The following is a 15499-nucleotide window of genomic DNA, read 5'->3' as shown; positions in this document are numbered from 1 at the left end:
GTTTTCAGGTAGTCCAATGATTTTCATATTATCTCTCCTGGATCTATTTTCCAGGTCAGTTGTTTTTCCAAGGAAATATTTCACATTGGCCTCTATTTTTTTATTCATTTGGATTTGCTTTACTTTCGTGGTTTCTCATAAAGTCACTAGCTTCCATTTGTTCAATCCTAGTTCTTAGGCAATCATTTTCATCTGACAGCTTTTTTATCTCCTTTTCCATTTGGCTTTTCAAGCTGTTAACTTTTTTCTCATAGCTCTCCTGCATTGCTCTCATTTTTCTTTCCATTGTGGGGACCAATTTTTAATTGGGGAGTGCTAGCTAAGCGGCTCCCTGCAATATTGGGGCAAGGAAGGAGACCGGCAGCCTCTCTCAAAACAGAACAAGATTTATTTTAACAAGACTGGACTTAAAAAAAAAAACACAAACAGAATCAGTAGGATCAAGGGAAAGGAAATAAAATGGGGAGAGGGAAATTATAATACCTGAAAAAATACCACCGCCCAGGAATCAGCTGAAAATACATAGCAGAACGCCTGTCGCTTTCCAGCTTCCACCTAGAATGCCCAGTTCTCCTCCCCCAAACCTAGAAACACCCCACACAGCCCCAGCCAATGGGATGGCTGCTCTGACAGTCACATGACTGCCCTCACTAGGCTTCCAATCATTATAATTTTGCCAGGCTCATGTAGGCGTCGGCGAGTGGTGATGACGTGAGGTGCCAGGGCCCTGGCAACGGCTACAACCAGTGGGTGGAGCACCTTGTGGTTTGCGGAGCCCCAGGACAGTGCGCGTCGAGGCATAAAAACCTCAAATAACAAATAATTCTTTACACCATTCTTTCCTCCACCTCTCTAAATCTTCCTTCTGTCTATCCTACTTTTTCTTCAAAGTCCCTTTTGAGCGCTTCCATGACCTGAAACCAATTCATATTCTTCTTGGAAGCTTTGGATGTAGGGGCCCTGAGGTTGTTATCTTCTTCTGAGGGTGTACCTCGATCTTCCTTTTTGCTAAAGAAACTTTCTATTGTTCTCAACTTTCTTTGTTTGCTCATCTTGCCTTTTTTTTTTTTTTTTTTTTTTTTTTTTTGGTGAGGCATTTGGGGTTAAGTGACTTCCCCAGGGTCACACAGCTAGTAAGTGTTAGTGTGTCTGAGGCCGTATTGAACCTCAGGACCTCCTGAAGTCTTTTTCCTGTTTACCTCTATGGTATGGCTCTGTTGCCTTTCTAGCCTTATTTTATAGTACTCTCCTTCATACACTATACATTTTAGCCAAAGTGGACTAGTATCTGCTGCCCAAATTCAATATTCCATCCACTACCTTTGTGCATTAGATGAATGCCTTATCTAGGAAACAGTCTCTTCTCACCTTTACCTTTCAGAATCCTTATACTATATCAGACTGAACTCACATGCCATTCACCTCTAAAGCCTTTTCTTTTCTCCCAATTGTTAGTAAGTGCACTTTCTCTCTCTCTCTCTCTCTCTCTCTTTCTCTCTCTCCCTCTCCCTTTCCCCCTCCCCCCTCCCTCCCTCTCTCTCTCTCTCTCTCTCTCTCTCTCTCCCCCTCCCCCCCCAGTCATGAGAGAGAGTGGTAGCAAGTGTGAGTGTACTAGAGCACTGTACTGGTAGAGATAGTGATATACTTATAGATTTAGGTGGCTTTTATAGCTCTTTGTTTTATCTTCTGTAAAATTGGAAAGTTAGAGAAGGGTTGAAAGTTCCTTCAGGCTGGAACTTTCTGTGGTTCTTAAATGGACCCAAACAAACATATATCAGGGCAGCCAAATGATACAGTGAATAGAATGCCAGGCTCAGAGTCAGGAAGACTTTTCTCCCGAGTTCAAATCTGGCCTCAGACACTTACCAGCCGTGTGACTGTGGACAAGTCATTTCACCCTGTTGGCCTGTTTCCTCATCTGTAAAATGAACTGGAAAAGGAAATGGCCAGCCACTCCAATATCTTAGCCAAGAAAACCCCAAATGAGGTCATGAAAAGTCAAACACGACTGAAAACTGACTCAACAGAACGCATATATTAGAATACAGAAAAATGTATTGTAGCCTACCAAGTGTTTTGTTTTGTTTTACAAAGATGATAGTGATATTTTTATGAAAAAATTTGCTTTTGTTTTCATTCTAGATTCTGATTCCCAGCACAGCCATGAAGTGATGCCTCTCCTATATCCTCTCTTTGTCTACCTCCATCTTAATATGGTCCAGAATGGCCTGAAGAGCACAGTGGACAGTTTTTACAGTCGCTTCCATGGAATGTTTTTGCAGAACGCCAGCCAGAAGGATGTCATTGAGCAGCTACAGACCACTCTGACCATTCAAGACATCCTGTCCAACTTCAAGCTCCGGGCCTTCCTGGATAACAAGTATGTGGTCCGCCTCCAAGAGGACAGCTACAATTACCTTATCCGCTACCTCCAAAGTGACAACAACAGTGCCCTGTGCAAAGTTCTCACCTTGCACATTCATCTTGATGTGCAGCCTGCCAAGAGAACAGACTACCAGCTATATGCCAGTGGCAGCTCCTCACGAAGTGAGAGCAATGGCCTGGAGCCCGCAGATATGCCTACGTCTATTTTGCAGAATGAGGCTGCTCTGGATGTCCTGCAGGAGAGCATTAAGCGAGTCAAAGATGGCCCCCCTTCACTCACCACAATTTGTTTCTATGCCTTCTATAACACTGAGCAGTTGCTGAATACTGCAGAAATTTCCCCAGACAACAAGCTGCTAGCTGCTGGGTTTGATAATTCCTGTGTAAAACTTTGGAGCTTGAGATCCAAGAAGTTAAAATCAGAGCCCCATCAGGTGGACGTGTCACGCATCCGTTTGGCTTGTGATGTTCTGGATGAAGAGGTCTGAGTATCATTTATTTTTAACTTTATTTGTCAATACTTTGGGGGGAATATTTAGCTAATTAGAATCAGCTGTAACAGCATAACCAAATTTTGTAGGCATAGGGCTACATTATTTGGGTTGACTTTTGAAACGGTCATGTAATTATTGATATTAACAAAACTCCATACTCTTTGGTTTTATTAAGTCTCAGAAGTTGCTGTTAAAAATAAAAATCTAATTTTAGCTAGTATTCATCTTAGCCATAAATGTCTAGTTAAATCATATGCAATAACACATATAAAGTGCTTTGCAAATCCTAAGGTGCTATTTTAATATATTATTTTTAGCTATTGTTATTAGTGTCGAAACTAAATTATTGAAGACACAATTAGAAATTTATTGTTAACATCCATTCTTACTAAATTAGCAAAATTAAAGATCAATAATTATTAACAACTGATATATGGGTAACATCTAAGGTTAGTACAATCCTCTTCGTATCATTTGGGATGTGAGCTTGAACATTGAGTTTTATTAGCTGAGATTTCCTCAAATAATGAAAGAGTAGAAATTATCCTACAGAATACAGTAGGCATCATGTCCCAGAAAAATCTTGTCACTAAAGGACCTACATTTTACTTCCTAGCAGCTCTACAAACTAGGGCTCTTATAGATTCAGCTAGTTTCCCCCAGGAAATGTCAGGTCACTAAGGGAGACAGCTTAATTCGTTTAATTTCTAAACAGACATATCATTTTTGTATTTTAAAATCTTGTATAATCTATACCAGTAAAATTAAAACACCCACTGGTCTTTCTAAAAATTCACCTGTCACTCTGCTTCTGGCTACAATTTTTTTTTTCTTCCCCTAGGATGAATGACTATACCACCACATCTAATGTATGTCGTATCTGAATATGAGTATTAAGAGAACCAGGAAGCTTTAACTTGGAATTTTAAAAACAATGAGATTCATAGTGACTGTTAAGTACTCAATAATACAGTTTATGGCCATTAGCCAGTGGCAGATGTATAACATCCAATGGCCAAAGGTCCCAAGCAAAGAAAATACTACTTTCAGCCCATTCCTCCACAGGGAGGACTTTAGGGTATGAGTTTGGACCAGAGGAGCCCAGGATATCAAATTGATTTAGAGATGAGGAGGGAGAAGAAATTCTGGTTGCTGGTCTGGTCCAGGACTGTATCAGTTTGGTTTCTTAGGAATCCATGATGTAAGATTACTATGGATCCTCTGCCTACATGAGCGTGAGCTTTGGTACAGTACTTAGAATGGTACAGAAGGCGTTCACTCAGTCTTTTTTTTTTTTTTTTGTCTTGTTTATCACAGTTGGTTTGGTTTGGTTTGGTTTGGTTTGGTTTGGTTTGGTTTTTTGGCTGGGCAATGAGGGTTAAATGACTTGCCCAGGGTCTCACACCTAGTGTCAGGTGTCTGAGGCCGGATTTGAGCTCTTCCTGAATCCAGGGCCAGTGCCTTATTCACTGCGCCACCTAGCTGCCCTCAACATTCACTTTTGTAAGATTTTGAGTTCCCAGTTTTTCTCCCACCTTCCTTTCCCTCCCCTCTCCAGCTAGCCATCTGATATAGATTATACGTTACAATCATGCTAAACATATTTCCACATTGATCATGTTATAAGAGAAGAATCTGAACAAAAGGAGAAAAAACCCCTCAAGAAGAAACAACAACCAAAAAAGCAATAACAAAAGTGAAAATATTATGTTTCAAACTGCATTCAGACTCCATAGTTCTTTTTTCTGCATGTGGAGAGCATTTTCCTTCATGAATCTTTTGGCATTGTCTTGGATCATTGTATTGCTGAGAAGAACTAAGTCTACCACAGTTGATCATCACATAATGTTTTTGATACTATATACAATGTTCTCTTGATTCTGCTCATTTCACTCAGCATCAGTTCGTGTCTTTCCAAATTTTTCTGAAACCCGCCTACTTATTGTTTCTTATAGCACAGTAATATTCCATTACATTCATATATTACAACTTGTTTAGCCATTCCTCAATTGATGGTATTCCCCTCAAGTTCCAATTCTTTGCCACCACAAAAAGAGCAATTATAAATATTTTTGTACATGTGGGTCCTTTTCCCTTTTTTATGATCTCTTTGGGATATAGACCTAGTAGCGTTCACCTAGTAGCGTTCACTCAGTCTTAAAAGAGCACAGCCTTTCAGACTATGGTTTATTAATACTGATGTTTCTCATAGGACTGGATTGATCTGCAGTAGCTAAACAGAACTAGGTTAGTTTAAGCTGTGGCCCAATAGATAGCTCATAGTGATGCCTAAAAACTAGTAGGAAAGTTCTCATTTTTTCATTTCTTTTAGCTGTTAAAATCAATTCAACTTTATTCATAGGAACGAGGTGTTATTCATTTTTATCCAACATTTCACTGCTAAGTTTATCTACTTTCAACAAAATCTTCACCTCCCCCTCACTGATTTTTAGGCCCCCACAGATGAACTCAGGTACTCCTGTTCATATTGAAGAGCAGTTAAACTATAAAGATCCAATTTAATGTAACCTAGTTCACAATTAATCTCATTTATTTATTTGTTTGTTTATTTATTTATTTATTTTTGTGGGGCAACGAAGATTAAGTGACTTTCCTAGGATCACATACCTAGTAAGTGACAAGTGTCTGAGGTTGGATTTGAACTTGGGTCTTCCTGAATCCAGGGCTGGTGTTTTGTCCACTGCACCACTTAGCTGCCCCCTCACAATTAACTTTAAACAAATCTTTGTATGATTGGAGTTAGGTCTTTTTTAAAACTCTCAAGTTTATGAAGAAATGAATCATTCATGAAGTTCATAGCTATTATTATAGCCTCTTTAGGGAAGGAAAATTACTAATTCTAACAGTAGCACTCAGTAGAACACTGAACTGAGCGAAGACACATTTTTAATACAGAATATCTGGGTTGTGTTTTGAACAAATCAATAATGAATGTAGATTCTTTCCTGCCCATTATTGACCTTCAATGCTTCTCACCGTTATTAAGTGCAACATAGTAACTAAAGTTTGCTTTGAATAGATCCTTTTTTCCTAAAAAGGAACAAAGACTTAATTGTTAATGCCTTTCTACTTTCTTCTGTATTTACCTTAAATCCAGTGTAACCAGTTAGTGCCACAAGAGACATTGCTGCAGTTTTGCATGCTGTTCTGAAATGGTCCCTAAGTGATGGGAAAATGAGAATTTTTTTATATGAAGAGGACTCTCTAGAACAGGGTGTCATATTCAACTGGGCATCACTAAACTGTGTATAAGGAACCCTCCCTGCCACATATCAACCCATATATTAATATTCTGTATGTTCTATTGTGTTTTTATTTATTTTGTTAAATATTTCCCAGTTATATTTCGATCTAGTTCCGGTCTCCAGTGTGTTTGAAACTTCTACACAATAAAAGAAATGATATCTGTATTTTTGACTATAGAAAATTATGGCCAAGAATCACACGTGTTACTGAGGCTTTATTTAAAGCAGCTCTAAGTTTAATTATTGCTGTGTTATTTTTCAGGGAATCTTTGCCTCTTGGATAATAATAAATCATGTTCTTATTTGGGACTTACCTTTATCTTTTCTTGGCCCTTTTCAGTTTATGGTTGCTGATGACATCATATTGAAACCTATCTGTCCAGTTGGTAGCAAACTGTATTATTCTTGCATTTTTTTTGTTTAAAACATCAAGGATATTTCCATATTAACCTGAGAATAATTCTACTTCAAATACTTCTGTCTTCAGCACTGAACCCAACTAGGGAATGCTTCATTTTTTGTCTTAACCTTTTTTTTTTAATCAATTAATTAATTTTTTAGAATTAATGAAGTATTTTTTTCCCATTACATGTAAAGATAGTTCTCAACTTTTGTTTATACAAGCTTCCAATTTCAGATTTTTCTTCTCCCTCCCCCCGTCCCCTAGACAGCAGGTAATCTGATATAGGTTATATGTATATATACACACACACATAATAACATTAAACATTTCTGCATTAGTCATGTTATGAGAGAAAAAATCAGAGCAATGACGAAAAACCTCAAAATAGCAAAACATCAGCACCAAAAACAAAGAAATAGTATGGTTCATTCAGCATCTACTCCACAGTTTCTTTTTTTTTTTTCCTGATTTGGAGATCCTCTTCTATCATGAGTTCCCTGGAACTCTTCTGTACCATTGCATTGGTGAGAAGAATATAGTCCATCACAGTAGATCAACACTCAATGTTGATGATACTGTGTACAATGTTCTTCTGGTTCTGCTCATCTCACTCATCATCAGCCCATGCAAGACCCTCCAGGTTTCTCTGAACTCCTCCTGCTCATCATTTCTTATAGCACAATAGTATTCCATTGTATTTATATACCACAACTGTCCAGCCATTCCCCAATTGATGGACACCCCCTCAACTTCCAATTCCTTGCCACCACATAAAGAGCAGCTATAAATATTTTTGTACATGTGGGTCCCTTTCATGATTTCTTTGGGCAAAAGACCCAAAAGTGGTATTGCTGGGTCAAAGGGTATGCACATTAAGCTTTTTTTTTTTTAATATAATGGACCTTAACCACCACCCCACCACCCCCCCCAAAAAAAACATTTCCATATATAAAGCAGAACACAAAAAGATTGTTTATGAAACAGTGATTCTCCCTTTTATAGCACTTTTTAAAGCATAAAAATAAATATAATAAATTCACAGGTTACTTTCAAAACTAATCCTGCTTGTTGTGCTTCCTTTTGAAATTCTAGTGTGTAGTTTTGAAAATGTTTCAATGGTCCACTTGTTAACCTCCCTTTTTCCCTTCAACCCCCTCCAAACTAAATATCATGACAACTTAAAAAACCAAAACTTTATAACAAACATAAGGAAAAATTGATCTGCACAGTGACCATGTTCCAAAAATAAATGTCTCTTTCTGAACCTTGAGAAGATCACCTTATCCAGAGGTATGGGTAATATGCTCACTCATAGATGCTCTAGAGATATGGTTGGTCACTGAATGAATGAATAAATGAAGGGGCACGTAGTGGCCTAGTGAATAGAGTTCTGGGCCTGGAGTCAGGAACGCACTATGTTAAATGTCGGGGGAAATGGTAATAGAATAGTAAGTAAGAAAAAATAAAATAGCCCTGCACTCAAGGAGCTCACATTCTAATGAGGGAAACAACACATATGTAAGGTTTTTAGCTATAAAATAGTTGGAAAGCCACAGCAAGCAAAATAGATAATTATGGCATGTAAATTTTTCTGATAAATTACATCAGTTTTTATGTTGAACCAGGACTTTGGCAAGAACTTTCTCTTCTGGGACTTCATTCAGTAGCTGTGGCTGTAGCACTGGAGAAGCAGTTACCAGGCTGATCTCAGCAAGGGTTCCTTCCCTGGATGATGACTGTAAGGCACTGTACTAGAAAGCATTATTATTCCCAAAGCTCCTGGGTTCAAGAGATAGCTCCTGGGCTATCTCCATTGGGGTCTGAGAGGGGATGGTATCAAGACAGTGACTGTGGTTTGATTTGCCTGGCATATGTGCTGCCTCCTGCCTCTCCCTTAAGGTTGCCCCACTGCTTCAGCAAGGCTTGCCTGCCTTGGCTGCCCTCTTCTGTAAAGAATTAATTCCCAAATGATGGTTTGGGCTAGAAGCAGGACTGGTAGTCTTGGGGGGTGCTAACATTTTCAGGGTCCTTGTTGATAGCAGTAGGTCAGCCGTTGTTGCTGCTAACTAGTGAGGAAGGTGAGCCCCTTCTCCACAAAGATCATTGCATTGATCAGTTGACAAGTTTTTTCAAAGATATTTTTCTTTAGTGTTATCCTTAAACAAATTGTTTTGCTCCTGATCACTTATACTGCATAATCAGGATTCTCTGAAATTATCTCATTTGTCAGTTCTTACAAAGCAATATTATCCCGTTACATTCATATACCACAGTTTGTTCATCCTCTCCCCAATTGATGGCACCTCCCTTCTCAGATTCTATTTCAGAATTTCCTTTTAATAGTCCCTTCTGGATTAAGCAAATTTGTTTTACTTCCTCTTTCCTTCCTTAGTATTATCCTCCCTATTTGTTTTCCTTGTTGAATTTTATATGTTCCTACACATACCTGTGTGTGTACATATGTTCAAACTTCATTCTCCTTTGTGCTAATTAAGATGAATGAGGTTCATCTGATGCCTCTTTCACCCCCATATACACATACCCCTTTCCTCCATGTTTGTATACTTCTCTTCTTCTCACACACCCCTTGTATAAGAAATAGCAAGTTCCACATCTTTTTCTCTCCTTTTTTTATTAGTCTATTCCTTTTTAACCTCTCTTCCCTTTCCTCTCCAAATAGAACCAACCTACCCCCAGGTCCTCTATTCTTCTTTAACTTCTTCAACATTTTAAAGACATTAAGGTTTTAAAGGGACACTTGTGTCTTCTATTAGAATGGTAACACCACAGTATTATACAGTTACTTCTAGTTGATAAAATACATTAACCTTTCACTGAATTGTTTGTATTCAAAATTCCTAGTCAACTCTGTTCTTTTCATCAGAAAGCCTGCAAGTTTTTGTTTTCCTCCTATAAGATTACAGTTAGCTTTGCTGGGTAAGTTTTTCTTGGTTGTAAGCTAAGCCTATCTCTTTTGCAATATTGTATTCCAAGATACAGTGTAAATGTCTTTTAGAGTAGAAGCTTCCAGGTCTTATGTGATCCTGATTGTGGTTCAAACTTCTTTCTGGATGCTTGCCATATTTTTCTTAGGCATGAAATCTCTGGCTTTTGACTATGATGTTCCTAGAACTTTTCCTCTGGAAGTGATGGAGTCTTTCAGGAAATGATTGATGGATTCTTTCTTTCTTTACTTCCCCTTTTGGGTCTAATAAATCTGAGCAGTTTTCATTTATGAGTTCTTGAAATATAGTGCCAGGCTTTTTTTTTTTTTTTAAATCATGGTTTTCAGAGTCCACTGGTTTTTAAATTATCTCTCACCCTGTTTTCTAGATCAGTTTTCTATATTGAATACCTTACATTTTCTTCTATTTTAAAAAATCTGTTGATTTTTGTTGTATTATTTTTTGCTTTCTCATGGAGTCATTGATATCTGTTTGGTCTATTCTAGTTTTCATGAAGTCTATTTCTTGGGTAAGTTTTGCCTCTTTTCGCAGCTATTCTCTAATTCTTCCAAAGCGTTTATTTTTTTTCTTTTACGTCCCGTTTCATTTCTTATAGATATTCTTGTAGTCCTTGTGGAAATGGAAAATCTGGGGTTTTTCTTTCTTGAAGTTGCTACAGAGTAACTTTCTCCTAAACTGATTGATATCCTATTTTTTATTTACTCCTCTCTTCAGCCTTAGTTCCTGAACTAGGATTTTATGCAAGGGCCATGCTCAGCCCTGCTGCTGCACTTTTGAGTGGGTAGTCTGTTTCTGTGGTCTCACTGTGGATCACCGGTTTTCCTGTGCACTCTTCCACCTCCTGGTTTAGGCCCACTACATTTTGAGGTTTAAAGTGCTGAATCTTCAGGACCTGGATTGTTCGTTGGTTACAGAGTGCTAGAAACTGAGTCACTGGGCCTGGAGCATCTTGGTCTAAGGGTTGCCATAGCATACTGGTCACAACTGCTTCTGGCTATTTCCAAGGCCCTACCCTAGGGCTACTCTGAGAAGAGGAGCCCTCTGCTCCATATGAAGAATCTTGCAGGCTACTCTAGACCATTTCAGATCTCATTGGGAGACTGGCCAACCTGGTACTGGCTTTGCTGACAGCCCGTTTCTTATTGCCCATAGTCCTCTGGATGACTTTTTGTGCAGTTCTGAAGAGGAAGAAGTCACTTATAGTAGCGTTTCAATACATTGCTTGATCATTCCTTAATCTGGTACAATTTTTAGGTTTTTGCTAAAATAAATATGTTTTGGAGAAGACACTTATTATAGGGTCTCATGGATTTCTTGGTCTATATTTGGTCTGGTGCAATTTTTAGGTTTTTGCTGGAGTAAATATGTGGGAGTTGTGCAGTGTGCTTCCATTCAGGTAACCATCTTGTCTGGAAGTGCTAAATTTGTTATAAAAGTCTATCTGGTCTTCCTTGTCGATTAGATACTGACATTAAGACAGGCATCAGGCATATGAACATTAAGTTTTAATTTAAGTTCTTTTTTAGGACACCATATAATGCCAACATTAGCAATGAGACTCTTGATTTGGTCCATTCCTAATCTAGAGCACTTCATAAACTTAAATACTCTAAAGCAGTCATGTATTTCTTAAGTTTTTGAGACTAATAATTATTGCATATAGCTCAGTAACTGTGTGTTTATGGTACTCAAAGAAAGGTAGTTACTATTTACAGGATACCTTCTTTCCTTTTAATATAAAGCAAATTTCTTTTCCTCCATAAAACACTAAGTTTTTTAATATTGTCACACCACTAAACAATTTTTCCTTTTGTGTGATTTTCTCCTTATTTGCTCTTTTTCTAGGAAGATGATGATGACAACATGGGCACAGAAATGAAGATCTTGAGAGGGCATTGTGGGCCTGTGTACAGTACGAGGTTCCTATCAGACAGCTCAGGGTTGCTATCTTGCTCCGAAGATATGTCTATTAGATACTGGGACCTTGGAAGTTTTACCAATACTGTATTGTACCAAGGGCATGCCTATCCTGTCTGGGATCTGGATATCAGTCCATGCAGCCTATACTTCGCAAGTGGTTCCCATGACCGCACTGCAAGACTCTGGTCATTTGATCGGACGTACCCATTGCGAATATATGCAGGACATCTAGCAGATGTGGACTGTGTAAAATTCCACCCCAATTCAAACTACTTAGCTACGGGCTCAACTGATAAGACTGTTCGTTTATGGAGTACTCAGCAAGGAAATTCTGTGAGGCTCTTCACAGGTCACCGGGGCCCTGTGCTTTCACTTGCATTTTCTCCAAATGGTAAGTACTTGGCATCTGCCGGTGAGGACCAGCGGTTGAAGCTGTGGGACTTGGCATCTGGTACCCTCTACAAAGAATTGAGAGGCCACACGGACAATATCACCAGCCTTACTTTCAGCCCAGATAGTAGCTTGATTGCCTCTGCATCCATGGATAACTCTGTTCGGGTTTGGGATATTCGGAACACTTATTGCAATGCTCCTGCAGATGGTTCTTCCAGTGAACTTGTTGGTGTCTATACTGGGCAGATGAGTAATGTACTGAGTGTTCAGTTTATGGCCTGTAACCTTCTTCTAGTGACTGGAATTACACAAGAAAATCAGGAACATTAATTTTTTTTCTTTTTAATGAATTGGTATAGTGGTGGAAGGCTTTGCAATTATAAGAGTCTTACTACAAACTGAGATTAAATCACTGACTGTGAAAGAGATTTCCTCCCCTTCTCTTTTTCCTTTCTCCCATTGGCAGACAGGTCTTTGGTATTGCAAATGCCAAGTCGTTGTTCTGCCCAAAAATGTCCTAAAATACTGAAGTTGGGGAAGGAGAGGCTGAAGAAAGATAGTATATAGGCTTGAGGCAAGGAGTTAAGGTGCTTCTGAGGTCAGATGGAATTTTATAGAGATCTTCTTGTGACCTTGAACTAGGACCTTAATTTCTGTCTCACTTTTCCCATTCATAAAATTGGGATAATAATAATACTCCCTCACTTCAGGGTGTAGGGCTTTTTGATTGGATGATGTTTGCAAAGCACTTTGAAGATAAGCAGTGCTAAAAGTGTTAAGTATTATCATTCACTTTGGTTGAAGGGAAATCCTTTTGGCTTAGGAATGCAAGGGTGGGAGTTGGGGTTGGGGGGGTGGGGGAGGATGGGTAATCCTGGCAGAAAGTCTTTCATTTCCTGCAATTGCAAAGAACCAGGATTTTTTTTTATTATTGTTATAATTATTATTATTATTATTATTATTGAGAAGAGGAAATCTAGCACTGGCAGAGGGTTCCATCTCTGCTTTTATCTTTCAGGTTTGACTCCTGGCACTGGCTGTGATACTTGGAATTTTGAGGTTCAGGGACTTAGAGAATTTGGTCGCACAGTGTGTTGGGAGAAAAGGGCAATTTCTGGGTGGTGCTTAAATCACCCTGGATGAGGTGTTATGGGTGGGTGGGTTTGATTGAGAAAGTTTTGGGCTCCTGCAGTGATGGTGGGAAGGGAGGATTCTCTTCCTAGTTGCACCTCTCCATAAAAGAACATTTGTTGCATGGGGATACAAGTAATTTGCAATGGTAAGTCATAAATTGAAATCAGAAAAATTGAATTCCCATATTATCATATGTTCAGGGGTGTAGCTTTTTTGCAAATGTTTTTTCCTTCCTGAATCTCCTTGCTCCCACCTCCTGCATTGCAATAACCAGTTTTATGAACACTTTGTGAAACAAGTCTTAGATATATAAAACCATGCTTTGAGGAAAAAGCAAGTTCTAATTTGTTTGTGGAGAAAAGGATTAAATATTTCTGTTTTCTGAAAAGAGTTATTTTGTATTTTGTTTTCTATTAAAAAGCATTTAGTTTAAAAAAAAGTGTTGATACCTTCTTTGGGCATTGAGGAAAGAAGGATATGTATTTTTGTTTAGAGAGCAAGATGGGGAGGCTATTGGGTCATCAATCTGGGCTAGCCACTGAGCAGAATGTAATGTAATTTGTCCCTCATCAAAGTAATAAACAATTAGGAAAGTTAGATGGGCCCAGTAGAGGTTTATTCAACCCAGTTCATTATTTTTATCTGCTATTACGTGGTCTTCAGCACATTTTACATGAGGATTACAGATAGCATTCAGCTTGGCATTTGAGAGCATTTTTACTATAATAAATCCATTCATAGTTAGCAACTGTTGACAAATGGTAGAAGCTAAAGACTGTTATACATCTTTTACTTTTTGGAATTTTTAGGTAGGCCTCCCACTCATGTGAATTGTCACATTTTACTTGATTGGCAGCATTATACTGTTTCAATAAAATGAAGTTTTTATTGGTAAACTTCAGGTAAAGTTTATATGATTCTTCTGTGGGTCAAGAATTATCACATTTGGGGGGGCAGCTAGGTGGCTCAGTGGATAAAGCATTGGCCCTGGATTCAGGAGTACCTGAGTTCAAATTCAGCCTCAGACACTTGACACTTACTAGCTGTGTGACCCTGGGCAAGTCACTTAACCCCCATTGCCCTGCAAAAAATTTAAAAATTAAGAATTATCACATTTAAAACACTGGTCTCCCACTATTACAAATTGATTATATTCTTTTAGTCTAAAAATTAAGATATAAAGAGTTATATTTGCTGGTGGACATATTCTAGCTTCTCTATCTAATAAACCTACTTGGTAGAAAATAATGGGGATTTTAAAGAATAATTTCTCCATCACAGTGTTTCAAATGCATTGAAAAAATGACTTAGAAAAATTGTTTATCTTTCCAAAAGTTATGAAAATACAGAGCTTGAAAAGTTCCTCTGATTTGTAGGAAGGACTCATCCAAAGATTCTTATTTTATGGTTACCTTAGAACAAAGCCAGGTAACTTAGAACAAAGTTCCAGGTGCTAGAACTGGGATGTGCTCTTAATTCTTTCCTCTTGAACTGTCAGATTTTGAAGTATAGTACTAGAGATGCTGAAGATTCCCAATTTAAACTGTATCCTTTCAGAAATGGATAGCATGGGTACTCACTCCCTCAGGGATTATTTATTTTCTACCCTAATGTTTGACTATAAGATCTTATTTTTATAAGGTATCTTTTGCCATTATCCTCAAAGAGTGGGGAGTTAATCAGAAATATAGGTAAGACTTGTGAGTATATGATGTGGTTAGTATAGATAGTGTTTTGTTTTGGTTTTTTAATTGCTGTATCATCAGATATCTCTTTTTATTCTTACAACCTTGTAAAGCAATTAGGGTAAATATTATTTAACTATTTTATAAATGAGAAAACTGAGTCCTCAAAAGATTATGCTGCTTGTCCAAATGATCATGAGTTATGCATTTATGTGAGGAGGCAGAAATAGAGACTCAGTATCCCCAAGGTATAGAATCTTGGATTTAAAACTGAAAAGGACCTTAAGCAATCATATAGTTCAAGACCAGAATTTTACATATAAGAAAACAGGCATAGAGAGGTTAATTGGTTTGCCCATGGTCACACAGGGACTAAGTAGCAAAACTGTGATATTTTTAAAAGATCCTAAAGGACTGAGTAATTTCTCCCTCTGGCCTCAAGAAAATATATTTAAAGTAGCAGATGCAGGGCCGACAGGAACCAGATATACTTGGAAACATTGGTGATATTCTAACAATTGTAGAAAGGGGCTGAAAGTACAAATACACTGCAGTTGAACTTGTGACCAACAAATACAACCTTTACTTCTTTTTAAAAATCATTATTATTGGGGCAGCTAGGTGGCCTAGTAGATAAAGCACCGGCCCTGGATTCAGGAGTACCTGAGTTCAAATCTGGCCTCAGACACTTGAAACTTAACTAGCTGTGTGACCCTGGGCAAGTCACTTAACCCTCATTGCCCTGCCCCCCCCCCCGAAAAAAATCATTATTATTTATTTCAGTAAATATTTTCCAGTTACGTGTTAAAAAAAAAAAAGCTTAGCAATCATTTAAAAAAAATTTTGACTTTCA

The 15499-nt window shown here is 38.1% G+C and overlaps 1 protein-coding gene across 1 annotated transcript in view; it reads left to right on the top strand.

The window, feature by feature from the left end:
* TAF5L (TATA-box binding protein associated factor 5 like) overlaps positions 1–14488 on the top strand; it is a 38389-nt gene extending 23901 nt beyond the window's left edge. The window contains exons 4-5 of the mRNA XM_044005185.1: positions 2143–2867; positions 11360–14488. Of these exons, the coding sequence (XP_043861120.1) occupies positions 2143–2867; positions 11360–12157 (1523 nt within the window). The 3' untranslated portion in view covers positions 12158–14488. The remainder of the gene's footprint in view (positions 1–2142; positions 2868–11359) is intronic.
* Positions 14489–15499: the final 1011 nt, after the last annotated feature.

This window comes from Dromiciops gliroides, chromosome 4 (assembly GCF_019393635.1).
Source record: "Dromiciops gliroides isolate mDroGli1 chromosome 4, mDroGli1.pri, whole genome shotgun sequence".
Taxonomy (NCBI): domain Eukaryota; kingdom Metazoa; phylum Chordata; class Mammalia; order Microbiotheria; family Microbiotheriidae; genus Dromiciops; species Dromiciops gliroides.
Note: the sequence above shows the minus strand (reverse complement) of the source record. Positions and strands in the feature narration are given on the sequence as shown.